The 26,535-nt window shown below is 57.6% G+C and overlaps 10 protein-coding genes across 10 annotated transcripts; 7 read left to right on the forward strand and 3 right to left on the reverse strand.

Annotated features, from left to right (window-relative positions):
* Window positions 1–1,228: 1,228 nt before the first annotated feature.
* On the forward strand, window positions 1,229–2,913 carry SLS55_006814 (uncharacterized protein; the record flags this gene model as incomplete). The annotated part of the gene is made up of 3 exons (XM_066778243.1): window positions 1,229–1,294; window positions 1,347–2,353; window positions 2,727–2,913. The coding sequence occupies 3 exons, from the start codon at window positions 1,229–1,231 to the stop codon at window positions 2,911–2,913; spliced, it is 1,260 nt and encodes a 419-aa protein (XP_066630680.1).
* A 2,710-nt stretch (window positions 2,914–5,623) lies between these two features.
* On the reverse strand, window positions 5,624–6,889 carry SLS55_006815 (uncharacterized protein; the record flags this gene model as incomplete). Its single annotated transcript, XM_066778244.1, has 4 exons — window positions 5,624–5,755; window positions 6,265–6,525; window positions 6,579–6,757; window positions 6,835–6,889. The coding sequence occupies 4 exons, from the start codon at window positions 6,887–6,889 to the stop codon at window positions 5,624–5,626; spliced, it is 627 nt and encodes a 208-aa protein (XP_066630681.1).
* A 191-nt stretch (window positions 6,890–7,080) lies between these two features.
* On the forward strand, window positions 7,081–9,106 carry SLS55_006816 (uncharacterized protein; the record flags this gene model as incomplete). The annotated part of the gene is made up of 2 exons (XM_066778245.1): window positions 7,081–8,027; window positions 8,086–9,106. The coding sequence occupies 2 exons, from the start codon at window positions 7,081–7,083 to the stop codon at window positions 9,104–9,106; spliced, it is 1,968 nt and encodes a 655-aa protein (XP_066630682.1).
* A 510-nt stretch (window positions 9,107–9,616) lies between these two features.
* SLS55_006817 (uncharacterized protein) lies at window positions 9,617–10,552 on the reverse strand (the record flags this gene model as incomplete). The annotated part of the gene is made up of 1 exon (XM_066778246.1): window positions 9,617–10,552. One exon carries the CDS (start codon window positions 10,550–10,552, stop codon window positions 9,617–9,619), a length of 936 nt encoding a protein of 311 aa, XP_066630683.1.
* A 759-nt stretch (window positions 10,553–11,311) lies between these two features.
* SLS55_006818 (uncharacterized protein) lies at window positions 11,312–12,019 on the forward strand (the record flags this gene model as incomplete). Its single annotated transcript, XM_066778247.1, has 5 exons — window positions 11,312–11,482; window positions 11,548–11,553; window positions 11,605–11,668; window positions 11,717–11,815; window positions 11,862–12,019. 5 exons carry the CDS (start codon window positions 11,312–11,314, stop codon window positions 12,017–12,019), a joined length of 498 nt encoding a protein of 165 aa, XP_066630684.1.
* A 326-nt stretch (window positions 12,020–12,345) lies between these two features.
* On the forward strand, window positions 12,346–13,255 carry SLS55_006819 (uncharacterized protein; the record flags this gene model as incomplete). The annotated part of the gene is made up of 2 exons (XM_066778248.1): window positions 12,346–12,848; window positions 12,907–13,255. The coding sequence occupies 2 exons, from the start codon at window positions 12,346–12,348 to the stop codon at window positions 13,253–13,255; spliced, it is 852 nt and encodes a 283-aa protein (XP_066630685.1).
* Window positions 13,256–16,921: 3,666 nt separating this feature from the next.
* SLS55_006820 (uncharacterized protein) lies at window positions 16,922–19,223 on the forward strand (the record flags this gene model as incomplete). Its single annotated transcript, XM_066778249.1, has 2 exons — window positions 16,922–18,814; window positions 19,047–19,223. 2 exons carry the CDS (start codon window positions 16,922–16,924, stop codon window positions 19,221–19,223), a joined length of 2,070 nt encoding a protein of 689 aa, XP_066630686.1.
* Window positions 19,224–19,874: 651 nt separating this feature from the next.
* Window positions 19,875–21,271, reverse strand: SLS55_006821 (uncharacterized protein; the record flags this gene model as incomplete). Its single annotated transcript, XM_066778250.1, has 5 exons — window positions 19,875–20,189; window positions 20,260–20,519; window positions 20,589–20,772; window positions 20,823–21,105; window positions 21,162–21,271. 5 exons carry the CDS (start codon window positions 21,269–21,271, stop codon window positions 19,875–19,877), a joined length of 1,152 nt encoding a protein of 383 aa, XP_066630687.1.
* A 696-nt stretch (window positions 21,272–21,967) lies between these two features.
* Window positions 21,968–24,022, forward strand: SLS55_006822 (uncharacterized protein; the record flags this gene model as incomplete). Its single annotated transcript, XM_066778251.1, has 2 exons — window positions 21,968–21,974; window positions 22,215–24,022. The coding sequence occupies 2 exons, from the start codon at window positions 21,968–21,970 to the stop codon at window positions 24,020–24,022; spliced, it is 1,815 nt and encodes a 604-aa protein (XP_066630688.1).
* Window positions 24,023–24,222: 200 nt separating this feature from the next.
* SLS55_006823 (uncharacterized protein) lies at window positions 24,223–26,032 on the forward strand (the record flags this gene model as incomplete). Its single annotated transcript, XM_066778252.1, has 3 exons — window positions 24,223–24,227; window positions 24,640–25,744; window positions 25,862–26,032. 3 exons carry the CDS (start codon window positions 24,223–24,225, stop codon window positions 26,030–26,032), a joined length of 1,281 nt encoding a protein of 426 aa, XP_066630689.1.
* Window positions 26,033–26,535: the final 503 nt, after the last annotated feature.

Here is a 26,535-nt window from a genome sequence, read left to right on the forward strand (position 1 = left end):
GGGGGTGGAGGGGTTGTTGTGGGGCGCTGCCGTGCACTATGCGTTTCTGGACGAGCCGAGGACGGGGGCGGTGTACGGGGCGCCGCGGTATGTGGACGGGTTGGAGAGCGGGTACGAGGGGTGGTTTCCGTTTAGCGTGATGGGGAGGCGCGGGCTGGGGTGTTTGGTTGGGGGAGGCGCGGACGAGGAGGCGGCGGTGGTGGGGCGGGATGTGTTTTTTGGGTTGTGTCCGTTTGTGATAGGGGAGAGCGGTGGGGTGGGGGAGAGGGAGGGGGAGGGGGGGTTGGAGGGCGTGTTGGCGAAGTTGTAGGGAGAGGGTTGATGATATCCGGATGATCCTTTTTTTTTTCTATTCTTTTTGTCGAGAGGGAACGTCGACTCGTGCTATGGATGTGCGTCTGTCGCTTACCAAAACTGTCTGGCATGGTTGACGTGTTGAATGAAATGGTCCTTGTTAGCTGGAAATCGATTGAAGCCTGTTTTGACTATGATGCACGACAGCGGGTTGGAAGATAGTTAAATGCTTCCATGCTGATGAAGGAAGGCTACGTCTCTATAATTGGCTAAAGTAAGCTAGACATAAACGCAAGGCTCGAAAATATAAGAATACTTCTACGTATGGACTTTTACCACCGAAGTAGATATGACATCATGTCCTCGCTGGGCAGACGTAGGTGGGCTTAAATTTATTTCATTCACGACATTGTTGTGATGATCCACTTTCAAGTTGTGGCAGGTTGCAGGGATCTACGATAACAGTGTCGATCCATGTCACTCCATATTATTAAAATCAAAAAGTATTGCGTCGAATAATCCTTCTGCGCATTATATTTCCAACACATATGGATCCTTTTGCATGCTGGATCCTTCGTGCTGCCAAATGAAGATGTATAACAGCGCAATGATAAGAGAAGTTGTTGGTGGCGAGAATAGTCTTTCACTATTCGACATATGCAAGGCTCGGCAGGCCGGCGAAGCGAGCAAAGAAATTATCCCATTGGTTCTTGGATGATTCTTCCACCTTGGCTGCTTACATCGCTCCACACTTGACTGGCCATCGGATGCCGAGGCTAGCGTTGTGCGGGGCAACCCATATACCTGGTGCTCGGAACGGATGTACATAAGCCGAACCATAACCTGATATTCATCGACACCCAACGGCCTAGATGATATCCTCAGGTTGGCCCATGTTGCTTCCGAACAAATTGTAAAAACTGCTACCTCCACCATGGAGCAGGCCTGGTTTCCCGAACAGAGCGTCCTGAGCCTACTGCTCCGCGGCGTCGTAACCTTGGTCAGCAACAACCGTCAAAGGAAACCAAGCCGCGCTAACCTCACCTTACCAGTACATCCTACATTTCCTCGGCCGCACCTTCTACGGCGTATTCCTCAGCCCGCTAGCCAAATACCCCGGACCGAAACTAAACGCAGCAACAGCCATACCATTCTGGTACAACACGCTCCGCGGCGACCAAACGACCTGGATCCAAGGACTGCACACGCAGTACGGCCCGGTGGTCCGCCTCTCGCCAGCGCGGCTAAGCTACATCACCGCGCAGGCATGGAAAGACATCTACGGGCACCGCACGACGACGATCAAGGACCCCAAGTTCTACAGCCCGCCCATCAACGGCGTGCACTCGCTCGTGACGGAGCCGTCCAACGACGCGCACGGGCAGATGCGCAAGATCTTCTCGCACGCCTTCTCGCACAAAGCGCTGGTGGAGCAAGAAGCGCTGATTGGGTCGTACGCGGACCTGCTGGTGCGCAAAACGCGGGGCGACATCATCGCGACGAGTACGACGACGAAGGATAAGCGGTTCGACCTCGTCAAGCTGTTCAACTTCACCACCTTCGACATCATGGCGGACCTGACGTTCGGCGCGCCGCTGCGCCAGCTGGAGACGTCGGCGTACGCGCCGTGGGTCAGCGCCATCTTCGGCGGCTTCAAGGCGTCCGACATGGCGCGCGTCACGCGCGAGTACCCGCTGCTGCGGGCGGTCTGGAACGCCGCGATGCCGGCGCGGCTGCTGGCCATGCGCAAGGAGCACTTCCAGCACGCCGTCGACAGGGTGGAGGCGCGGCTGGCCGCTCCAACAGGCGGAAAAGCGGATATATGGGAACTCGTGCTGCGGGATGGCGGCCGCATGGATGCCGCGCAGATGCATTCGAACGCCGCGCTGTTCATGCTGGCGGGGACGGAAACGACGGCGACGCTGCTGAGCGGGCTGGTGTTCCGGCTGCTGCGCAACCCGCGCGCCATGCAAGCGCTGGTGGGTGAGATACGCGGGGCGTTTGCGGCAGAGGGGGATATGGGGTTGGTGAATCTGCAGCGGTTGCGCTATCTGGATGCGTGCGTGCAGGAGGCGTTCCGGATGTATCCGCCCGTGCCGATCGGGGGCCCGCGGAGGGTTGCGGATGGGGGTGCCGAGATCTGTGGGGCGTGGGTGCCGGGTGGTGTAAGTGTCTCTTCTGTTTTCTTTTCGTCTGCGAGAGAGAGAGCTTGGCTGATGCGGGCGAGTGAGACAGACGACGGTGTTTGTCAGCCAGTTTGCGGCGTATCGCTCGCCGCTCAACTTTCGTGACCCTGAGTCGTTCATACCAGAGCGCTGGATGGATGGCACGGGGTATGAGACGGATAGCAAGGAGGTGTTGCAGCCTTTCTCGTTTGGGCCGCGTAACTGTCTGGGGAAAAAGTAAGTACGCACCACCTCCGCTTTTTTCAGGGCTCTCGCTGATGGTGCTGCTTACAGCCTTGCATATCACGAGATACGGCTCATCTTGGCAAGGACGCTGTGGGCATTTGATATCGAGCTTTGCGAAGAGAGTATGGACTGGGCTAATCAGAAGTCGTGGACGCTATGGGACAAGCCTCCATTAATGGTCCGGCTTACTCCAGCAAAGAAGGCGTGATTTATTTGGAGAGTGGGCTGAGTTTTAACCCTATCAGACTTAATTAAATAAATTGGTCAGCTTGATGAATTCGAAATTACCCTCAGAGTCAAAGCTCCTTGCAAAGACATGCATTTCTGTTGGCCTCCTCGAGTTGGAGGAGTGCTCAAAGTCTTTGAGACGTGAATTGTGCCGTGACAGGAGTGCTAGATAGCGGACGTGTCGGCGCGGAACGTGACGGGCGCGCCGACCGGGGATGTGTTGGCGGCAGGCAAGAACGCGTACGTGTATTTTGCGAGCGAGCAAGCGACGGAGCCGGTGCCCGGCGGGGGCGGCACGTTTCGGAAGGTGGACTCGACGACGATTCCGATCGCGAAGACCATCTCGGCGGCATTTGTGACGCTGGAGCCGAAGGGTTGCGGGAGCTGCATTGGCATCCGAGCGTGAGTGTCCGAGTGTGATTGTATTCGCGTGGGGGGCTGACTTTGCGCAGGCTAAGGAGTGGCTGTACTTCCATGAAGGCGGAGAGCATGCTTTGGTGTTTATTGGCAATGCGGCTTCCAGGACTTTCGACTTCAGCACGGGTGATACAGCTATCTTCCCAGACAATAGCGGTGTAACGACCATGAGTTGCAATGGGTGCGCGACTGATTGGTGGTGCAGGTCGCTATATCGAGAATACGTCTGAGATGGAAACCCTTGAAAGGGTCGAGATCTAAAAAAGTGACCGGATTGCAGACATTTTACTGATGCAGTAGTTGGCGTTAACAGCGCTGGATATCGTCGCGAGTGTATTGAATGTTCCCATCGAGTTTGTGGATAGGCTGAAGGAAGAGAAGCAGGTGTTGGTGAAGGGAACTTAAGGATAACACTGAAGTTGAGAACGCTACACTTTAATGTACCGACGTAGACTTAAGCTTCAATACGATGTAAGTATAATTAATATCTTATGGATGGTGATACCACGTTTTGCGCAAAAGGGGTTCGGGGGTGCGAATGTTTTATCCTCCCATAGTAGCAAAAGTGGAGATGAGGCACCGGACTGCCCTATCCATCGCCACCGAGCTTTGCCTGTACAAAACCCGCCCACCTCTCGCTGGGCCAACGTCCGTGTCTCTGATACACTTCCCAAAGCCATCCGTCTTCACCCCTCCCCAAAAGACGACAGAAACCCATCCCCACCCCTCCTCACTCCACCAGCCTAATCCTCCCCCTCCCCTCCTCGACCCACTCCAACCTCTCCCACACCCTCTCCCCACCCTCCACCCCCTCCGCATACCCCGCCCACCTCTCCACCTCCTCAAACCTTGCCCACCCCACCATCCCCCTCAAACTGCCCACGCGCCTCCTCCCCCCCTTCCCGACCCTCTTCCCCACCACCTCCTCCAAGCTCCCCCACTCCCACCACTCCACCAACCCCCCCTTCGCCTCCTCCCCACCCACCAGCACCTCAACCTCATACCCCTCATCGACCCTCAAATCCGCCAGCGCGCAGCCCGCCACCCACCACCCGGGCCGCCTCCTCCCCGGGCCCCTCTCGCCCGGGGCAACCGGCGCCGTCGACACGTCGTCGTACCCGCTCACGACGAACGCCCTCTCGACGCTACCGCCAGGTGCGATGGTCACGAGGTCCCTGCGCGCGTCCAGCTTGACGCGCCGCCTTTTTTCCTCCCCCGACGCCGACGACGCCGACGCACCACCACCGGTAAACGTCGTCGCCACGGTCCCGCTGCGCTCGGGCCGCTCCCCGACGTTCGCGCCTGGCCCGGTGCCGACGAGCGCAAGCAGCGGCGCGTGGCGCGGGCGGTGGGTGGACGGGTCGAGGACGCCGCGGGGGATGCTGAGGGTGAGGGGGCGCGGGGAGGTGGCGGGGAGGGTGAGGGTGAGGGTGAGGGTGATGGGGGGGTAGGGTTGCGGGGTGGACGAGAGGGAGAGGGTGGAGGGGGTGAGGGCGGTGCGGATGCGTATTTTTGGTGGGGGTCGCGGTCGGGGTGCGGTGGTGGTGGGGGACGGCATGGTTGCTGACGCCGAGCTGAGCTGGCGGGGTGGAGGTTTTGCTAGAAGGGAGGGAGGGGTCTGGCGTCGTTTGTTGTGGTTGTTGGTGGTGGTGGTGGTCTTGTTGGTTTTGATGTACGTGTTGGCGGTGTGGGTTGTTGGAAGGAGAAAGAAAATTCGGTTTGTTTTGGTAGCCCCTGAGATTTTTTTTTTGAGGGTGTGCGGGATGAGGTGTGATAATGTGGGGATTGGGGGAGGCTCAGGGGCACGGCCGGATGGAGATATAGGTAGCTGAATGCGGGTGTGGCGCAGGGAATCACAGGATTCGGTAGCGCGTGGCGGCTGTGCCGGACCGTTGCGGCTGTGTATCCGGAGCCAAGGAACTGGTGCCTAGCTTCTCCTTTCGACCGATCTGGACATCTGTCTCACACTAAAGCCACGGCACCGTCGTTGGTGGAAATCATGGTAGGAGTGCGTGGACACAGGTTGCGTGGGAATCGCAGTGAGAATGCCCGGCTTTCTATGTATCGTATGAATGCAAATAACATTGTGTAATTCAGATCATTACACAACGGCATTCCACTTTCCGTCCAGTCTCAGCCTTGCCCATGTGATGAGTAGTGAGCCTACAATCAAAGTTGCTCCGGAGAACATGGACAGGGCCAGGTAGCCATATGTACCCACAAGTTGCCCGGCGATCGGGGTGCCGAACAGAGCTCTGAACATGTGTCAACTTTCAATCGACCAGTATCATCAGAAGAGAAACGTACGTCAATGCAACAGATCCCATGAGCAGACCCACGGCGGTTCCCTGCGTATCGCGCGTGGCAATCTTGGCCACGCAAGCGGTCTGAAGGCTCAAGATTGCCTGCTCCGTCAGCACAGGGACTCGAAAGCGTAGAAAGTGAAGCTTACCCCCGACGTAAAACCATATGCAACTGACCAGACAATCACACCCGCCTCGCTTCTGGCGGTAGTCCAACAGAATGCGATTATTCCAGATGATAGGGCTGCTGCTGCACAGAGGTTGAAATGACCATAACGGTCGGCCAGAAAGCCGGGAAGAACGCGGCCGAACAGCGAGGCGGCATTGAGGAAAGAGATCAAGTAAAAGGAAAGACTGGTTGACATGCCGAGGGAGCTTGCCCATGAAGAGACGTAGAAGAATGGCGCAAACATGCCAAGGTAGATGATAGCCATTCCCGTACAAAGGAAGATGAAAGCTGGATTTCTGGCGATTGAAAGGTCCGCCTTGGGTTTCTCGGACTGCATCTTTGGGTCTGTCGCGATGTGCGGGGGTCTGACGGAAAGGCAGGAGATGGAAAGGCAAGGAAGCATGATGAAACCGACGACGCGAAGAGTCCACCCGAAACTCACACCGTCTTGGTTGAGGAGCTCATTCAACACGATCGGCCAAATCAGTCCTCCAATGGACGACCCACCAATAATTATACCAAGAGCCAGACCTCGGTTTTTGTGAAAGCTTTTGGAAATGGTGGCGACAGCAGGAAACATGGTAAATGACATGCTAAGGCCTTGCAGGACAGCCTGAGCGAGGATGAACTGGTAGTAGCTCGAGGCGAGGGAGGTCATGAACACGCTGAGGAGAAGACCGGTGCTTCCCGATATGAGAAGTACCTGGCAGCAATACGTCAGTTTCGAGCTACACACACACTGTTCCATTGACTTACTCTAGCTCCAACACGGTCAACAAGCACGCCCACGATTGGCGCGTTGGCAAACATGATGCCCAGCGCGAGGGAGCCAATCCAGGATATGTCAAAGTCGGAGTGGCCGGCCAGTTGATGCGAGATGTAGTACGCTTGGAAGACTCCGAAGGCATTAGCCAAACCAACGGAGCAGAACAGCGCTAGAAATGCCCCAATAAGCGATGATATCGCGCGAGCGCTGCAGGCCGAAAATAAGCTATAGCTCGCCAATGGATACCAGGACCATACCTCGTCTCGTTAGGGAGCGAATCATCTGCAATCTGAGCGGACATTGTGATTTCGGTGCTCGGACGGTTGGCTTGAACGTGTCTGCGTGATTGATGGGATGGAGGTAGCCATTGGGCGGATAGATTGCCTAAATAGGGATTAGGGTCCGCGGAGGCTCCGAGGATTTCGGAGCCTCCGGTCAGCTCTCAATCACCTCAACACTACAATCCTACGGCCACCTTGATTGCTAATCATCATGCCGACAAAGCGCGCGCGCCTCGACCCTGTGTCCTGCCAGCTGTGTCGCTCCAAGAAGCTCCGCTGTAGCCGCCAACACCCCTGCTCCAACTGTTCTGCCCGCGGCGTGACGTGCATCTACGCAGCCGATCCTCCGCCACGTTACCGTAGCGCCCAGACAGACGACCCTACCGTCGTCAACGCTCGTCTGAAACGGCTTGAGGAGGCTGTAGAAGCCCTTAGTAAAAGCGCTCTACCTCCTTTGACACCGTCATCAGCCGATTCTCCTGCAGCAGCGCTCGACTGGCTTGAAGATGCCGGCATCAAGGCCAGCAACCAGCACGTCCGCGCATCCGACCAGGCCGGCGGACTGAGCTTCGCCATTGTGCAAATCGAAGGCTCAACTGAAGTCCTACCGTCCCACTCCTTCCTGCCAACCCGGGAAGAAACCCTCCGGCTGTTCGCGCACTACAACAAGCAAGTGGGCTACTTGCACCACATCATCCACACCGAAACCACCCGGGCCACCATCCACCGGATATACGCCGCGCTCCCCGACCGGATGAACCACGCCTCGGCCGCCCTACTCCTGGCGATCCTGGCCTCAGCCACGCACTTCTGGGACCCGACCGTCGGCATCTTCGCCAGCGCCGGCCACGCGCGCAGCGTGTCGCGCGTCTGGCTGGCCGAGGCGCTCAAGACGCTCGACCAGTCGCGCTGCGCCGACGCGCCCGCCGTCGAGGACGTGCAGGCCACCATCATCGCCTCGTACCTCGCCTACAACATGCAAGGCTACTCGGCGCAGTTCCGCCTCCTCCAAACCACCGCCCTCGAACTCGCGCGGCAAGCCTCCCTCCACCGCACCGACGCGCCATCGCACCACCACCACCACCAACAGCCCCCGCGCGACTTCGTCGCCGACGAAGTCAAGCGACGGGTATGGTGGCACATCGTCGCGACCGACTGGTCCGTTGCTCCCCCCCTTCCCTCCCCCACCACCACCACCACTAACACCCCCCGACAGGCTCCTCGCCTTCACCTCCGGCCCGCAAGAAGGCACCTACCTCGTGCAGCCGCGCCACATGTCCGTCGCGCACCCGCGCCACGCCTTCGACAACGCCCTGCTCAGTACGCCGGTCCCGCTCGCCACCGCGCCGACGACCATGTCCTTCGCGCTGCTCCGCCTGCGCTTCGCCACCATCTGCCGCACCATCGCGGACGCGTTGCCGCCGCCGTCGTCGACGTACCCGTTCGACTTGCGCCGCGCGGATCCTGCGACGATACGCAGGCTGGACGGGCTGTTTGAGGGGTTTTTGGGGGACTTGCCGGGGGCGTTTCGGATTGATGGTGGAAGCGGCGAGGTGGACGCGGAGGTGGAGAGCAGGATACCCCGGCTCGCGACGCAGCGGTATCTGATCCATCTGTGCGCGCATGTCAGGCGGTGTAAACTGCATCAGCCGTGGCTGGTCCTGCCGCGGGGCGGCGCGGAGGATCCCGAGAGGGCGTTTTCCCGCCGCACGTGTTTGGCGTCCGCGAGGGAGGTCGTCCGCGTGGCGCAGTTGTTTGAGGCTGATGAAGAGAGGAGGAAAATGGAGAGGGGCGGGGGTGGGGCCGGAGAGGGCAGGCTGAGTACCGTTGTGCATCATGTGGCGATGGCGGCGGTGGTGTTGGTTGTGGATTTGTGCTTTTCTGGGGATGGGTTGAGGGAGGGAGGGGAGAGGGAGGGCAGGAGGAGGGAGATTGGGGAGGCGTGTCGCGTGTTGGAGAGGGCGAGGAGGGAGAGTGAGATGGCGGCACGGTTTTTGAAGTCGTTGGGCGAGATGTTGAAGAGGCATGGGGTCGATCTCAGGGTTGTGGCTGAGGAGGATCGCGGTGATGTGGTTGAAGTGCAGAATGTAGATGTTGGCGCTGGTGGCGGTGATGCTGAGTTTGAGGCACTGTTACAGAACTGTGCGAACATGAGTGGGGACGCGGACTTTTCCGGGTGGGAGGACGTGTTTGCGAGCTTCGATTCGTACCCGGCGATGGTTGATCTTGCGTTTTGAGGGCAATAGTCGTACAAATCATCGGGTCCATGCACCATGGGATAAGTTTGTCGAGACAGTGGGAGTGGTATGTAACGCCGGAAATTCTCACCAATGGACCTGATAAACGGTTCATGCACATCTTAGTCTCGGGAAAGCGGCTCAATGTCCGCGAAATGTGTGCATTGGAGCTCTTTAGTCTCTTTCTTTCGGCCGTCTCATACCAGATTCTGCGAATCAAAGGAAGCACTCATATGAGAACGAAGATAACGTCGAAGAATGAAAGCCCCGGAAAAGTCTGTTTCGCAAGAGACTAAATACTGACCCAGTCGTTGGGAGTCTTTCGCACGTGAATCCCGATAGCGCTCAGCAAGAGACTTCAACAGAGGAAGAAGGGGAACAGACTCTATTTGAAGCAACATGTTGAGGGGTGTGAACATGTTGGATACTGTGTAAGTAACAAAGGCCTTGCTTCTCATGGAATTATGGCTTAGCCCGTCTATAACTTCACTCTCCTCGAACCGGTTGCGATCATTGCACCCGACTCAACGAAGCAGACGCAACAGCATCGAAAATCTCTTTCTCCGCACCATCCTCCAACGGCAACAACGGTGACCTCACCGTGGCATGTTCCAAAATCCCTCTCGCCACCAACGCATGCTTCAGTGCCACCGTCCCCTCCATATGACTGCCCCGATGATACACCGCCTTCGTCACCGGCAACAACCGGTCATGCACCGCCCTCGCCCTTGCATAATCCCTCTTCTTCCCGGCGTCAATCAACTCCAACAGCTCCTCCGGCGCCACATTTCCATACCCGACCAACATGCCATCCACATCAAACGCCGTATGCAGCAAATACTCATCATGGCACGTCAGGATCTGCAGCTCGGGCCTCTCCCTGCGAATGACGGGGATCTCCGTATCCCACCTGCGCATATTCCTCACCCCATTCTTCATCGCAAACACGCCGGGCAGCGCCGCGATATCCAGCAACGTCTGCAGCCCATACGTCGCCTTGGTGACATCGGGATACTGGAACAAGATGAGGGGCAACCCGCTGGCCTCGAACACCTTCTTGTAGCGGTCCTGCGGCGCGCCGGGCTGGTAGCCGAAGCGCAGCCAGCCGTGCGACGGGTACAGCAGGCCTGCGGCCGCGCCCGCCGCCTTGGCGCGCGCCGCCTCGAGCGCCGCGACCTCGGTGCCTTCGCCCGTGATGCCGGCGATGATGGGGATGGGCCGCGCCGAGACGGCCGCCACGAAGGCTTTGATTACGGCGGCTTGCTCGTCCGCGGTCAGGAAGGTGCCTTCGCCGGCGTGCCCGAGGACGACGAGCCCGGTCACGCCGCGGATGCTGGAGAGCCAGGAGCCGAGGCGCTGGATGGCTGGGTAGTCGACGGCGCCGTCTTTGGTGAAGGGCGTGACGGGGGCGGGGGTGAGGCCGCGGAGGTCGAGGGTGGTGGTCATGGTTGCGAGGGGAGGTGGGGTGTTTGCTGTGGAGGAGGAGGGGGGGTGGTGGGAGCGAGGTGACGAGGTTGGAAGGAGGACGGTTTGATGTTGTGGTCCTCGAAGGTGGTTGTTCTGCTTGGTCTGGGTTGGTCTTGCGGGTCCTTGGGGAATAAATATATTTTGTGCTTTGGTTTGGAGTCAAGAAGTTCTCCGGATTTCTGGGGTTTGTGCTCGGATTTCTGATGCGGAGACGATGCCATTGCTGCGGAGATGTAGGTCTTTGATGTAACAGCCGATCTTCGTAGTCGAAGGCCGGCAGGAAAAGACCACCGCACGGCCCCAGAAAAAGCCATGTTGGGTTAGCTGTTCTGCTGCTGCGGGGAAAGGATGGCGGGGGACCGTCGTGGTGGTGCAACAAATCCGGGAATCCGGGTAATCCGGAGTGAGCGCGTAGTAGGATCCGGGAATCCGGGAATCCGCCCTGAGCATCCCAGGAACGCCACCGTGAAAGTCCGCTTCTGGCGTTAGTTCCAGCTTAGTGCCTCTACCTGGTCAGCCGTATCCCGGCACCTTCTCGGTCTACGAGTCTGGAGAATTCCGGGCTACTGGCAGACCGTGCAAAGCTTGGTTGACACTCTCACTCCACCACCCCCGCAAATCTGGGGCTCGGACTTGTGCAACCCTTAGCTTAAAACTCGCATCATCTTCTGCCTTTTCAACTCCTCTCACTGTAGGGACATCCACTACTCGGAACGCACCCATTGCCATCTGCTCAAAATGGCCGCTCCTCCAAGGTCGTTTGAGCACATGGATGTCGAGAACGCCCAGCCAGAGAAGTCGGAGGTGATCAAAAGCGAGTATTGTGCCCACGCCACCGGAATGAGCCCGGAAGATGAGGAGTTCCTCGCCAGTTTTCCAGAAGAGAAGAAGAAAAGAGCAGTCCGCAAGGTATTCTCCCAAAACCAATCCTCGAGAGTAAAGGGATACGCTGACAGTGAATTTTAATTCACCAGGTCGACGTGAGTAGTCACCATTAATAGTTGCACCCGACTTGCACTCATGGTACCCAGTGGCGGCTTGTACCGATGCTTTTGATGCTTTATTTGATCACATACATCGACAAGACCAACATCGGTATGAACTCCGACGCACATTGCACACCCAAGGCGCTGACAATGACAGGAAATGCCAAAATCGAGGGCCTGCTCTCCAGCTTGGGCATGGATGGAACGCAGTACAACATCGCCCTTTCCATCTTCTTCATACCCTATGTCCTGGCTGGTAAGGCGTCGGTCAACACATATCTACAGGATCTAACGTATCTCAGAGGTTCCGAGCAACATGATTCTGGAGAAGTTCCAACGCCCGTCACGATACCTTGGCTCCATTGTCTTTGCATGGGGCGTCATCATGACCTGCACAGGCGTCGTTGAGAACTTTGCGGGTCTCACCGTTATTCGACTCCTGCTCGGCCTCTTTGAGTGAGCCTGCTACTTCACTCTGCGTCCGGCTCGGAGGCGCTAACAATGCACACACAGGGCTGGCTTCTTTCCTGGCGCCATCCTGCTCGTATCCAAGTGGTACCTTCCAAACGAAACGCAAACGCGCATCGCCCTTTTATATTCTTCAGCTGCATCGGGCGGCGCCTTCTCAGGTCTCCTTGCTTTCGGTCTGGCCAAAATGGATGGGCTCGCCGGATTGGAAGGCTGGCGGTGGGTAAGCTGCACTCATGCACCCCACTGTGAGGCAATACACTGACTCAAAACGCAACGACACAGATCTTCATCATCGAAGGCATCATCACCGTCTCGATGGCCGTACTCTGTTTCTTCTTCCTTATCGATTCCCCTGCCCTCTCATCCGGCTGGCTCAACGCCGACGAGATCCGCTACCTCGAGCTCCGACAACACGCCCGGAGAAGCCATAACACCTCGAGCTCGAACAAGAAGAAGACAGTGCACTGGGACGCTCTCTGGGCAGTGCTGACAGACTGGAAGATCTACCTGCTGATCCTCGTGAACTGGTCCAACGCCGTCCCGAACTACGCGCTCAAATTCACGATGCCCCAGATCATCAAGAACATGGGTTACACGTCCGCGACGGCGCAGCTGCTGACGATTCCGCCCTACGCTTGCGGAGCGCTGGCTGCGTACGCGTTTTCGGTGTTTGCCGACCGCTACTCGTGGCGCATGCCGTTCATTGTGGGGCCGCAGATGTGTTTGGTGGTGGCGTTTTCCATCCTGTTTACGAAGTCGGAGGACATCAAGGGCAACATCGCGCTGTGCTACTTTGCTGTGTGCCTTGCTTGTTTCGGGTAAGACGTGCCTCCCATACAGCACCGAACCTGGTCGCAGCTGACACGAAGGCCATAGTATGTACCCCATCCTTCCGGGCGTCAATGCTTGGAACGTCGCGAACATTGCCAGTGCGGAGAAGCGGTCGATTGGAATCGGTTGGCTGATCTGTGCCGGGAACATCGGTGGAGTAATTGGAAGCTACATCTATATCGAGGATGAAGCACCAAAGTATCCCACCGGATACGGCACATCTTTCGGCTTTGCTGCGGCAGGTATTGTTGCTTGTTTCGTGCTGGAGCTTGCGCTTTGGAAAATCAATAAGAACAACTCGAGGTACACGGAGCAGCAGATCCGAGCTCAATATTCGCACGAGGAGCTTGAGAGGATGGGAGAGAAGAGCCCATTGTTCAGATACAATCTGTAGCCGCTCTTCTGTGGAAGGAGCAACATGAAATCACGAGTGTTTGACGTAACAGAACCGCTCATTGTTGAAGACCACATTTAGTTCAGCTAGCCACTCTTTTTCTCTCTATTTTGAGTCCGTGGTATCAAACCCATTTTGAAATACACTCACACTGGAGACAGTGCTGCTTTCCCGCCATCCATTTCCGCAATAGCGGTAAGAGTAGCGAGAGGTGCGGAATCCCCCGCACGCTGCAGCCGAGGTACGATGCCAAGGATTTGTACCGGGTTTTGACCCCGCAAAACGCTTTTTATTAAAGACATGCATTTTCTTCATCTCCGGATTCTCGGACTTCGCTTCAGCACGCACGATGATCGCCGCAACTACACCCACGGGCGAGCCCCACCCCCGGACATCATCAGTATCATCAGCCGCGCGGCGGAAACGCAGCTCCGTCTCCTTTCCGCGAACTCCGGCGAGTGAGGGGGTCGAGAACCGACGGAAAGCGCCCAAGGTCAGCAGAGCGTGCGATTGGTGCAAAGCCAAAAAAGCGAGGTGTACGGGCACGATACCATGCGATGGTTGCGTCAAAAGAGGCTTGACATGTGTGTATGATGCCGAATACAAGCGAGGCAGAGCACCCACGCCGCCGCCGGGATCAGTTGCACCAACCCGGGAGCGGCCCGGAAGCAATCTTTCTCCAAGGCAAGTTGGCATGCATGAGACCCATTGCGAGCTTCGGCCAACACTTTTCACAGAACGGATATTTCCTACCCCGCAAACACATCGGCAGCCAAATCAAGGGAACCGGAGCATGTCAGCTCTGCTCCAGTCGACGGGGCACCTTCGCGAGCTTCGCCCGACATGGAGATGGCTGAGATCGGGGGCCAGTATTTTGACCCTACTTCCGGCCTCACGTTCCTCCACAGAGCCTGGAAAAGGCTGTCAGCCCAAAGTGGGCAAGCAATCCCCGACCTTTCCAACGGAACGGAGACAGACCAGCGCATGATGAATGCGGGCGACAAGCCATTTGTGCTCAATGGCCAAGGGCCACTAACAATCCCCGACAGGCAAGCTGCCATGGAGTTGATGGAATTCTATTTCGATGTCTGCGTCGTGACTTACCGCCTGCTCCACCGGCAAACCGTGACTGCCTGGCTCGCATCAGTTCTGGACAACGTCGAACACAACGCGCCCATCGCACACGGCATCGGAAACGCCAAAGCCGCAGTCATCCTCGCGATCCTCGCCATCGTCACCCTCCGCCAGGAAAAGCTACACAGCCTGTCAGCCGAGGGGGGATGGACACTCCACAGCGCCGACCGCCTCTTCTGCGCATCAACCGAGCTGACCGACACCGAGACCGGCCTCCCGCGCCTCGAGTCGGCCCAAGCCCGGCTGCTGCAAGTCATCTACCTCCTCCAAACCACCCGCATGAACCACGCATGGTACGTCTTCGGCACTGCAGTGCAGATAACATCCGCACTCGGCCTGCACCGCCACGCCGGCCGAAAGCGCAGCGGCGGCCCGCCAACCAAAGCCTCTTCCGCCTCTCCGCCCGACTACATCAAAGACCAATGCCGCAAACGCACCTTCTGGGTCGCCTACATCATCGACAAATACCTCAGCGTCGTCCTCGGCCGCCCGCGCCTCTACCACGACGACGACATCGACCAAGCCTTCCCCGACCTCGTCAACGACGCCGACATGACCCAACACGGCTGTACAACCGCCACCACCACCACCACCACCTCCTCCTCTCCCTCCCCCTCGCCCCTCGAAGACTGCCACGTCGAAGCCCTCATCCACCACGCAAAGTCCGTACCACCCCACCCCACCCCACCCACCCTCCCCACTAATCCCCCCCCAAACCAGACTCTCCCAAACCATCGGCCTCACCTCCCGCGACATCTACGCCATCCACCACCACCACACCGCCCCATCCGCCCGCCTCGCCCGCGCCCGCTCCCTCGTCCACACCCTGCACGCCTGGCGCGCCGCCCTCCCGCCGCACCTCGGCACCGTCATCCGCCCCGCCACGCTCGTCCCGGCGTTCCGCCGGCAGCACGTCGCGCTGGCGCTGGCGTACGCGCACGCCGTCATGCACGCGTACCGGCCGTTTTTGATGCTGACGACGCGCCGCAACCGCCGCCGCCGCCGCCGCCGCCGCCGCGAGGAGGGGGATGACGACGATGATGATGATGATGAGGGAGATGAGGGAGATGATGATGATGATGATGATGATGATGATGATGCGGTGGCCGAGTGTCTGGGCGCGGCCAAGGTGGCGTTGGAGACGGTGGATGGGATGGCCGGGGGGCCGCCGCCGTTGCTGCATGCGTTTTGGTGGACGAGCTATGTGACGTTTTGCGCGCTGGCCGTCGTGTATGTGTGGGAGATTGACCGGCGGCGGGCGGGTGGCGGCGGCGGCGGCGGCGGCGGCGGCGGCGGGGGCACGGGGGCCCGGGACGAGGGGCTGCGGAGGAAGAAGTTGTTCGCGCTGGCGGAGAGGTGTCATGGGCATCTGGCGCGGGCGACGGCGGCGGATTCGCCGAACCGGAGGTATAGTGTCATCTTAGAGGAGTTGAGGGTGGAGGCGGGGTGTGCCGGCGGCGCCACTACCAGGGGGGATGAGGTGCGCGAGCGGCATGTGCTGGCGCCGCAGGGGACAACAAGTCGGGGAGTTGCTGGGGACGTGCAAGGAGTCGGTGGGACTGTGGCGTCGGGGCCGGAGGACATGCTGTTGCAAGAGTGCGGCGTGGGTTTTGGAGTGATCCCAAATCCGCTCGAGCAGTGGGAGGCGACGGATTGGTTGGACTTGGATTCTTCGGTAAGTTCCACGCTGCCCATGTGGGCTCGCGAACGTGTCGGCTAATATATTGAACAGGCTTTTGAACCTTTCCTGGACTTTAGCGGCTCGCCTGTGTACAGCTTATAGAAAAGAGCCAACGTCGTGGTGCGCGGTCAAACCGCATACTGGCACCTCATATATGGGGTCATTTAGCCAATGTTTTCCGTTTTCGGTCACATATTATCCTTACCGCCAGCTGATTTACCTCACATGAAGGTGATGGACCAAGAGCAACGGGCTTGCATGGGCTGGTGTCCACCCGCTTGTCAGCCTCACACTCAAGTCCAATCCAGCGAAACACCACGCACCACCAACATCACCGTTATAGCCACCGTAAAAGCCCCTTCAATACTTCCGCCTGCGGAAGATATGACTGGGTGGCCTGATCTAGATGGCAAGTTTTCCGAGATAGCTGTCGGCCACACATATCTAAAGTCACAGCTGACTACAGGAGCTGCTGCGTCAGAAGAGCGTGATTGGGTGACGACTTTGCCTTTACCACGTTGGGAAGGAAACTAATTAGTGGGGCCGGAACACGAGAGACTTTTGCACACGCCACTGTCAGATAACAGAACCCACCACTTCACGATGATCAAATCTGTCGAGCAAGCAGCACCGTCTTTTCCACTCTGGTAGTAGCAGCATAGCGAATGAATCGGACGTTGCAAAAACTCAATCGTGGTGTCAAGTGCTTCCAAATCGTCCAGCGACGGACATGTCATGATGGGTCGATGTCCAAGGCAGAAGTTGGTGGCGTATGCTAGCGAAAGAAATGACTCAGCTTCGATGGATAAACTTGGGCAGCCGCACGCCTTTCGTTGCTTTCCCCAACAACCATGGAACAAGAAAATCAACCCAAGCAGCAAACACCTGCCAACCCGGCTAGCGATCTCTGGGCACGTGCAGTCAATGAAGCTGATGACGACGTGAAAAATGCTCTCACCCTGGCCCAAACCAACAAGCGCGACGTTCTTCTTGCGGTCCAGAAGGTTGCGCAGGAGAAAAGAAATCAGGCCGTCTGGAGATGCTGGGGAGAAGAGAGGATCCGTGGCCAGACGGTCATTGTGCCCGTGCGCGACGTTCTGGAGAAATTGATCCGTTACGTGGACCTCATCCGAACCCGCAATCAGTCCATCCCGGAAGACCAACATAACGCCTGGCGTCTTTTCTGGTCCCCTTTCTGGTTTTTACTCGGTGCAGAAGTCCAGGATGTCCCGATGTTCTCGAGAACGGTCAACGATTTGACGCGTGCTGCGCGCTTCTTCCTCATGTTTCAGGACTGCGACCTCGATAAAGTGTTGTGGTTCTCCCCGCTCGAAGGTTCCACTCAGGATCTACTGTCCCGCGCATACGCTGAGATCCTGCGCCTGCTTGCGTACCGCGTTACCCACGCTACCGGCGGAACCCCAGTCGAAGACTCTGGAGAATTTGACGCCGTGCGAGGGCTGACGTCCCGTATCAACTATGCATGCAATCACTTTCGTCTGCCTTACATGCGCAGTCTCGACACCCAGTGGCAAAGACCGTACGAAAAGGGAACCATTTCCGAGACGGTGATCCCTCAGGAGCTACATGAAGAACTCCAAAGCTGGATCTTGGGCAAGCCCGTGCATGTCAAAAGAGAAAATCTTAGGGACTTGAGCGAGGGCAGCGTGCCAGACGACTCCCCAATGCTCTATGCCTTGCGCAAATGGTGGATACGGGGCTGCTCGTCCATTTTGGCAGTCGCCGATCCCGAGTTCACCAGGCTCGAAACATGCCGCGAAGCCCTACGGTTGATCTCGCCCCCTTTCGACGGACAAGAGCTACTGAGCATCATCGTCTACATCAACTGTGCCGAGTGTTCCTCTTCCGCAGAAATCCTGCAGCGGATCGTAGCGGATCTTACCCTCAGTGGCGGAGAGAGACCGACCGTTTCGGACACCCTGCTTTCCGAGTACCGATTGAGACAAACGATGGCAAAAGAGAAGGAACAGAGTGTATCCCCATTGACTGCTGAAGACTGCCTGTCCATCATCTGGGACGTGACAGCCGCGAATCCCGTCACGATTCTCCTCGACGGCGCATCAAGCAGCCAAGCGGAAGCAATGTTCCCGCTCCTAACCCGCGCAATCAACAACTCAGACAACATCCTCAAGATCCTCCTATCCGCCAAAGACGGCTTCCCCACTGCCCCAAACACCAGGAGACCAGAACGGTTGGACCGCAGGAAATACACCATCCGCCACGCCGGCTCCACCGAAGCCATCCAACCCCTCCCCTCCCAGCACCACCCCGCGCCCCTCCCCCAACCCCGCCCAGACTCCCCCCTCGCCCCCTACGAACGACGCGCCGCCCTCCTCGACATCTTCGAAACCGGCCAAGACCCCTCCTCCGCCTTCCCCTCCCTCCTCCGCCCCCCAGCCATACCTCTCCCAACCGCCCTCGCCACCGCCATCCGCCACAACCGCTCCCACCTCCTCCCACCCCTCCTCGCCCTGTGCGCTACCACCACCACCGATCCCGACCTCACCACCCCCCTCCACACCGCCGTCGCCCTCAACCGCCCCCGCTGCGCCCGCCTACTCCTCTCGCACGGCGCGGACCCGAACGCCACACCATCTCCATCCACATCCACATCCACGACGACCATGACCACCACCGCCGCCGCCGCCGCCGCCGCGAACGGCCACGCAAGGATGGTTAAGCTGCTCCTCGCGTTCGGAGGCGATGCGAACGCGGCGGCCGCGGTGAGGGATGGCGTGACGACGACGACGACAACACCGCTCGCCGCCGCGTGCCGCAATGGGCATGTAGGCGTTGTGCGGGTGTTTCTGGAAGCGGGGGTGGTGGTAGGGGAGGATGCGGGTGTGCGCGGCGGCGGCGGAGGCGGGGAAGGAGGAGGAGGAGGTTGTAAGGGTGTTGTTGGGTGAGGTTAGGCAGCCAGTGGGGGGAGGGCGGGGGTAGGTATCGGGGGTGTAGTTTGGCGCTAAGCATGCGAAGAAGGAAGCGCATCCTCCTCCGGTCCGTTTGTTGGAAAAGGGGACCCCGTCGCTGAAGGTTGCGGAGGAGATGTTGCTGGAGGGAAAGCGTCTGGGCGACATGGAGGAGGAGGAGGAGGAGGAGGAGGAGGAGGAGGAGGAGGAGGAGGAGGAGTAACCTCCATGGGGCGTGCGTGCGGGACCGGACCTCGTATTAATACTGCCGCCGTGTGCTGCTCCGTTGTTGTTGTTGTTGTTGGGCGGGGCAAGTCAGTCAGGTCTACTCCGCTCTTTGGCCGGGCGTCGGAAAGACCCGGAAGGTACAGCTGAGAGTGCCGTAGAAGCTGTAAGCCACGAGCGCACACTGAGTTTCTGGCGAGTACTACTACTTGAGTACCAGCCGCAGTTGGAGATCACAGAAGAGATGTTGCAAGCAACGAAGCTGACGACGGGATGGGCTGAGCTGATTAAGAAAACATGGAAGGACTTCCATCATCACTGAAAAGATACGCAATAGAATAGAGCGCGAGCAGGCCAGTCGGAGCCAGGGGCCGGTCAAGCTGCTGATCTGTTCCTTGGAGAAGCAACCTGAATAGAAAGCGGTTAATACACCTTTGTCTTACATTCAATAGATTTCCTTGATGCCTACAACTCATGATAAGTGAATTATCCTGGCTCTAATTGCTGCTTCTATACATCTTCCCGTAGCCAATAATTGATTGTCTTATCTAGCTATCCAGTCACACTGATTGGAGGATCTCGACGCCCGTCTTGCCGAGGAGATATAGGCAGCCATGCATCTCCGGCCTCTCCCCGCACGAGGCTGATTTCACTTTCCTTCCTTCAAAGCCGCCCTGATCACAGAAGCCTTTGGAAGGATGCCCGCGTTTTCAAAGGTCCCAAAAGTTTCCTCCCAGCATTGCATCGCCGTGTCGACCCTCATCCACCCAAGCGATCTCGCCTTGGTGACGCTAGGTAGGGCCGGCCAATGTCTTTGACAGTATGCCCATTCGAACATGCCCCAAGTACACCAATCGAAAGCCTCCACTTTGCCACCGTACTTGGCCACGACGCGTTCCCAAACGGGTCGCTTGTCCTTGATCCAGTCGTTGATGTCACTTTGAAGCGTGGTCACCTCATCCATCTGCAAAAATCGGATTTAGTAGGTCTTTCTCTCCACGTCGCGGCTCTTCGCCGGGATCGTTCGCTCTCACCTCGACGCCAAAGTAGGCCGCCAGCTGCGGCCAGAAATACCGCATGACCACCGGATCGCCGGAGACCTGGTTGAACGCCTGGTTCCTCGCGCGCTCGTTCGTCGTCGCCCACACGCTCATGTCAGCAATGCTTGGCGAGTAGCTGATATCTTCTGGGAAGTCCAAGACGACACTGGACCCCGGGAAGGGTGCACTCTGGCCGAGCTCGAGGTTGAGAAGGAAGTAGACGGCGAAGGACACGGCCAGAGACATGCCGTTTGCTAGTTATAGAGTCTGGTTTAGCGGTATGAAAAAAATCTGAGAGGAGCCTTGGCTTGGGCGCGACGAACCGGACGGAGTGTAGCCGATGATGCCGAAGGGGCGGATGATGTTGTAGGACCATTGATTGCGGCGCTTCTGAACTTCGAAGAGGAAGTCCTCCTGTTGATAGTAGAAGTTGAGTCCTCTATCCTCGTAGCGAGGAATATCCTCGGTTATGGGCTGCTTCGTGGGGCCTAGGTGACAGCCGTAGTGCTGGGCGAACTTAGTAGCGAATCTTGTACTTTCTATTGGCCTACCATTACCTTGCCTCCTGTTTGTAGACAGACCCTCTCTAGTCGTGGACAGATGCGCTCGATAACTTCCATGAAGTTCTTAAATAGAGGTACATTCTTCTCTACTAGCTTGTTCAAATCATCGTTGTGGACGTAGGATGTGAAGTAGACATGTGTAATATCCTGGCAAAGCTCGCGTAGTGCCTTGACGGCTTTTTCCTGAGAACCAAGAAAGTCGACAGCCACGAATTGAATGCGTGGGTCGGTCCATACGACTGACGACGGCCTGAGGGAGGAGATAACGATCTTTGACCTACGCCCAACCATATAAGCGAGTGAACTAAAGAGGCGGTTGTATGTTAGATATACCATTCCGAGGCAGGCTGTTTGCTCAGATGTTCGACGAGAGCATGCCCACTAATCCCGTTGCAACCGCTGATGAACGCGACTTTGGGGGCGTTGAAGGAATTGGCGGTCATTCTCAATGGTAGCAAAGCTGGAAGTTGAAGTGAGTGTGCGAAACGACTGTGGAAGCCATCGGTTCAGCTTTATATAACGGGTGCACAGTAAATGCTTTCCACTTCACAAGACATGGCTGCAGCTGTTCCCGAAAGTGGACCCGGCAGCTTTGCTCATGTACGTCAGGGTGCAAGACGATATGGAAGCATGACTGGCCAGACTACTATGAGCGCGGCCATTTTGGCCTCCCTCTCATTTCTCTCTGCTTCAAAACTGCACTAACATTGCTGTTGCCCAGCCACAGTGGAGTTGACCAAGACTTTGGTTCGTAGCTCGTCCAAGGCAGAGTAAGCGGATTGGCGCAAAATCACGGATCTGATGTGTTCCGTTCTCCGACTTAGGTAGCCCGCCAAGCATGAAACATTTGTGCATCATGCGACTCTCCCCGGACGCTTCCGGATATCAAAATTGCCGACTGCATTTGGCTAAAGGACCGAGAACAGCAGTAAGGCCGTAGGGTAAGCTCGAGGAGTGTCCATACTGTGTGCTTCAACTTTGTGGGGCGCGGATTTTAGTCGGTAGAATCACACGTTTTGTGGAGAAAGGGCCCCGCATGTGACATCGTGCACATGGTGGCGTTACGTTCCGTGCCGCTCCGCCACTTCTCTGACATCCTCACAGATAAAGAGTGCATGAGACAGATCAGCCTACCTACAATGACAGGTGGCCCAGCGGTACTGACTACGTGCGCCGTCTGCAGGCGGCGCAAGGTGCGCTGTGACAAGAAGTACCCTTGTTCCAACTGCGTGCGTTTGAACATCGAATGCACGTACACGGAGCGACGCCCAACGCACAAGCCACGGGTGGAGAGATATCAGCAACTTGTCGACCGGGTAAGGCATTTGGAGAGCGTTGTTCAGTCCTTGCGAGCCGGCGGGGAGACACCAGAAGAAGCACGTGCAGCCGATGAAAGCGCTCCTGATGCAGACATGAGCTCCGGAATGGACGACGGCGCGAATGCAGGCTTGGAGCCAGCTGCAGAAGTCACCTCCATAGTCGAGAGCTTCGGGACGTTGGAAATTGGGAAGAGAGGAACCAGGTACACGACGAATGGTACTCTGGCCAAGTTTCACGGCGAGGTAAGACCAATGCTTCCTTATCACTTGTGCAGTGCGCTAAGAGATTTCCCATGCCAGGCTGAAGAGCTTAGAACCGTGCTTGCTGAGGACGGCGAGGCCCATGCCGATGATGCGTCTCGCACAGACGCATCCTCCAGCGTCTTTGAATCCATCTGGGGCCAGGGAATTCCCGGGGCTGACCTGCTCATGTATCTGCCACCGGCAACCCAGATGCACTTCTATCTGGATAAATACGCCCAGAGAGTCGACCCGCACATCAAGATCTTGCACATGCCAACCGAATCAGCAGCCTTTTCAGCATATGCAAACGCATGCACGCGAACAAGAGAGGCCCCGAAAGCCCTCATCTTTGCCATGTGCTTTAGTGCTGTCACCAGCCTGTCGCCCGAAGAATGCGAGCGCGAACTTGGCGAAGACCAGCGCACTTTGCTTCTCAAGTACAGGCTTGCATGCCAGTGTGCGCTGAACAAGGACGGCTTACCACGGACAAGGAACGTGTCCGTTCTCCAAGCGTTTGTTCTCCTCCTTTGTAGTATGCCAGGAAATGCTTCGGACGAGGTGTGGCTGTTATCGGGACTGGCTGTGCGGATAGCCCAGCAGATGGGCTTGCATCGCGACGGCAGCCACTTCTCCCTTTCGCCCTTCGATGTCGAGATGCGCCGTCGCTTGTGGTGGCAGATTTGCTACTTCGATCTCATGGTATCTGAGCGCTGTGGCCTGGAATGCACAACTATGGACAGCGCTTTCGACACGCACTTGCCACTCAACGTTCCCGACCAAGATCTCAGCCCATGTACGGAAGATCCGCCAGAGCCTCGTTGTGAATACACGGAGATGAGCTGCAGCTTGATACGCTTCGAGTTAGTTCTACTCCTGCGACGCATGAGACAGATTCCGAGAACCGAAGGCATCGCGCAAATGGAGCGATGCATTACGCACTATTCCGACCATGTCACCAACCTCTACCTCCATCCTCGTAACAGCCAGCATCCTTTGTGTCCAGTCGGTACATCCGTGTTTCACTTCTCGATGTCGAAGCTCTGGCTACTCCTGTACCGGCCTTTTCGCCAGCTGCGGAACGGCGTCGAGCTCCCGCAAGAGATTGTGGACAAGCTCTTCGTAAGTTGCCTCGAGTGCCTTGAATCCTGGGACTTCATTGCCACGAATCCGCGTGTGGCTCAGCGCAGCGTACTTTTTCGGTCGCCTCGTCAGTGGCACCAGCTGTGCTACGTGCTTCTCCAACTCATCAACGGGAGAGATGACGAGCTGGCTCAACGGGCGTGGCGGGTAGCCATGGAGACATCGCTGCCGCCCGTGGAGAGCTTACTGGCTTCAAAGACGGCCTCGTTGCTGCGTCCCTTGCATAAGTTGATGGCTCAAGCGCGCGAGACCAGGAATTCTGGCCCGACAACGAATGGCGGAAAGGCGAATGGCCATGGTCCCGGACAATTTGTTGAACGCGGCTCGGACGTGCACACTGCCGCAGTTGCAGCCGGGCAGCAGGAGAGCTCGTCGATACCCGAATTCGTGATTGGCAACAGCGGCACGCCGTGGGCGGAGTGGCAGTCCATTTTGGACGAGATGGACATGGGGATCACTTGGGACGGGTTTAGCCCTCAGTTCGCTTTTTAGCGTTGGGGCAGTAACGAGTCCATCGGCTCACCTCGTCTGCCGAGCTGTTGAACTTGTCGGTCTCGGTGATTTTCTGGCTGCCGAGCACCACCCCCGGCGCTCGGTGCTCGGTCGCCAGGAAACCACCGACAGAGTGGTCCACGCGTTGTGCGATCACTGCCGCTTTAGAAAAAGATGACGGCAGAAGAGATGGTTGGGCCATGCAGTAGCTCCTTTCCGGGAAAACATTCGACGTATGGCTTCTTGATGCTTTGAAATACTGCTCCAAATGTTCGCACTGTCTTCTGCCTTTTGCCAATCTTTAAAGAGTCAATGGAATCGCCCTCTCACTGTGCTTCTCACGAAACGCTACACTCATTCTGGCCGTCTGCTTGGTGGTGCTGTGAGTTCCGCGACACGAAATGCAAAAACCCGCTAACCCGACGAGATACAACCAAACGAAAATGGCGAATAGCGAGACCTTCGATCGAGACCTCCGGGTCTTCACGTCGGAAAATCTGATCGCAGGATTTCTGCTCTTGGTGAGTCAACGCCGCGGGTGAAGAAGTATTCGCTAACAAGAGCAATGAGACTCTCATATACGTTGCTGGAACTTTCGTGAAGAATCGTTACCTTAGTCCGCTGGCAAAATACCCAGGCCCAACGCTGAGCTCCCTGACCCAATTCCCATACTGGTACCACGCCATCCGTGGCGACCAAATGCTATGGGTCCACGCCCTGCACCAAAAGTACGGGCCAGTCGTGCGCGTCAACCCCGCAGAGCTCAGCTACATCGACGGCCAAGCTTGGAAAGACATCTTCGGTCACCGCGTCGGCGGCAAGCCCAGCCACGGCAAAGACACAACCTGGTACAGCCCGCCGGCCGCCACGGGCGGGCCCAACCTGCAGACCGAACACGACGACGCCAAGCACGGCCAGGTCCGCCGCATCTTCGCCAACGCCTTCTCCCACAAGGCGCTTGTGGAGCAGGAACCTCTAATCCGCCAGTACGCCGAGCAGCTGGCGTCCGAGGCGGTGATCGAGGCCTGCACGCAGCCACCGGCGAGCCCGACGTTCGACCTCGTCACGCTGTACAACTGCACCACCTTCGACATCATGGGCGACCTCACCTTCGGCGAACCCCTCCACCTGCTCCAGAGCTCCAAGCTCTCCCCCTGGGTCCACGCCGTCTTCGCCAACATCAAGGCCCTCGACCTGCTCCGCATCGGCCGCGAGTATCCCCTCGTGGCCCCCCTCCTCCGCCGCTTCATGATCCCCCCTTCCCTCTTCGCGTCCCAACGCCTCCATCTGCAAAACTCAAAGGACCGCGTGGCGCGCCGCCTCGCCGCCAACGCCGCACGCCACGACGGCCGCCAAGACATATGGAGCCTCGTCCTACAGCGCGGCGACGGCGACGACGGCGCCGTCAAGCTCGACGCCTCCCGCATGCACTCCAACGCGGCCTTCTTCATGCTCGCCGGCACCGAGACCACGGCGACGTCGCTGAGCGGCCTCACGTACCACCTGCTGCGCAACCCGGCCAAGCTGCGCAAGCTAGTCGCCGAGATCCGCGGCGCGTACGCGACCAAGGACGACATGAACCTCGTGAACCTGCAGCGGCTGCCGTACCTGCAGGCGTGCATCGAAGAGGGCCTGCGCCTGTACCCGCCCGCGCCGATCGGGACGCCGCGGAAGGTCGCCGAGGGCGGGGCGGCGGTTTGCGGGAGGTGGGTGCCCGGTGGTGTAGGTTCTTTCTCTCTCTCTCTCTCTCTCTCTCTCCTTGTAACCCCCTTTGGTGCTTATGCGGCACTTCTCGGCTCATCTAGCTGACACGATCGTCCCGTTGGGCGGAGGGGTTAGACACGGGTTTATGTCCATCATTATGCGGCGTATCGCTCCGACGCCAATTTCCGCAATGCCGACGCCTTCGTGCCTGAGCGGTGGATGGGTGCGCCCGAGTACGAGGGCGATAGGCGAGATGTGTTCGAGCCGTTCTCGTACGGGCCACGGAACTGTCTGGGTAAAAAGTGAGTTTGGGAAACAGAGCGAGCAGTCGTACGTGCCGCGGCCTTTTCTGAAAAGTTACTAACTTCTTCGCCTTATCTAGCTTGGCGTATCATGAGATTAGGCTGATTCTATCCATCATGTTGTGGACGTTCGACATGGAGCTCTGTCCTGAGTCTCGAGACTGGGCTGAACAGAAGGTGTGGACGCTATGGAGTAAGCCTCCGCTGATCGTTCGTCTCAGTCCAGTGAAGCGTTGAGAAGGGTGCGGGCTTTTCAAAGAGTTTTACTAGAAAGTAAAACTTACTAGAAACCTTGGTAAAGATGATGTATGTAACGGTAGGTTTCTTCTACTAAGGTTTACCTTGAAGAGATAAGAATGGAATCTAATGGTTGGATAAAAGATTAGAACGTGATCATGCGTTGCATAGTGCTAAGGGGTCTTTATTAGAACTTTCAAGTTAACCACGAACGATCAAACATTTGGCGGAGAAGCGTGGTCTATATACTGTGGGAAAAGCTAGTTATAA

This window comes from Diplodia seriata (assembly GCF_021436955.1).
Source record: "Diplodia seriata strain FDS-637 chromosome Unknown scaffold_7, whole genome shotgun sequence".
Lineage (NCBI taxonomy): Eukaryota > Fungi > Ascomycota > Dothideomycetes > Botryosphaeriales > Botryosphaeriaceae > Diplodia > Diplodia seriata.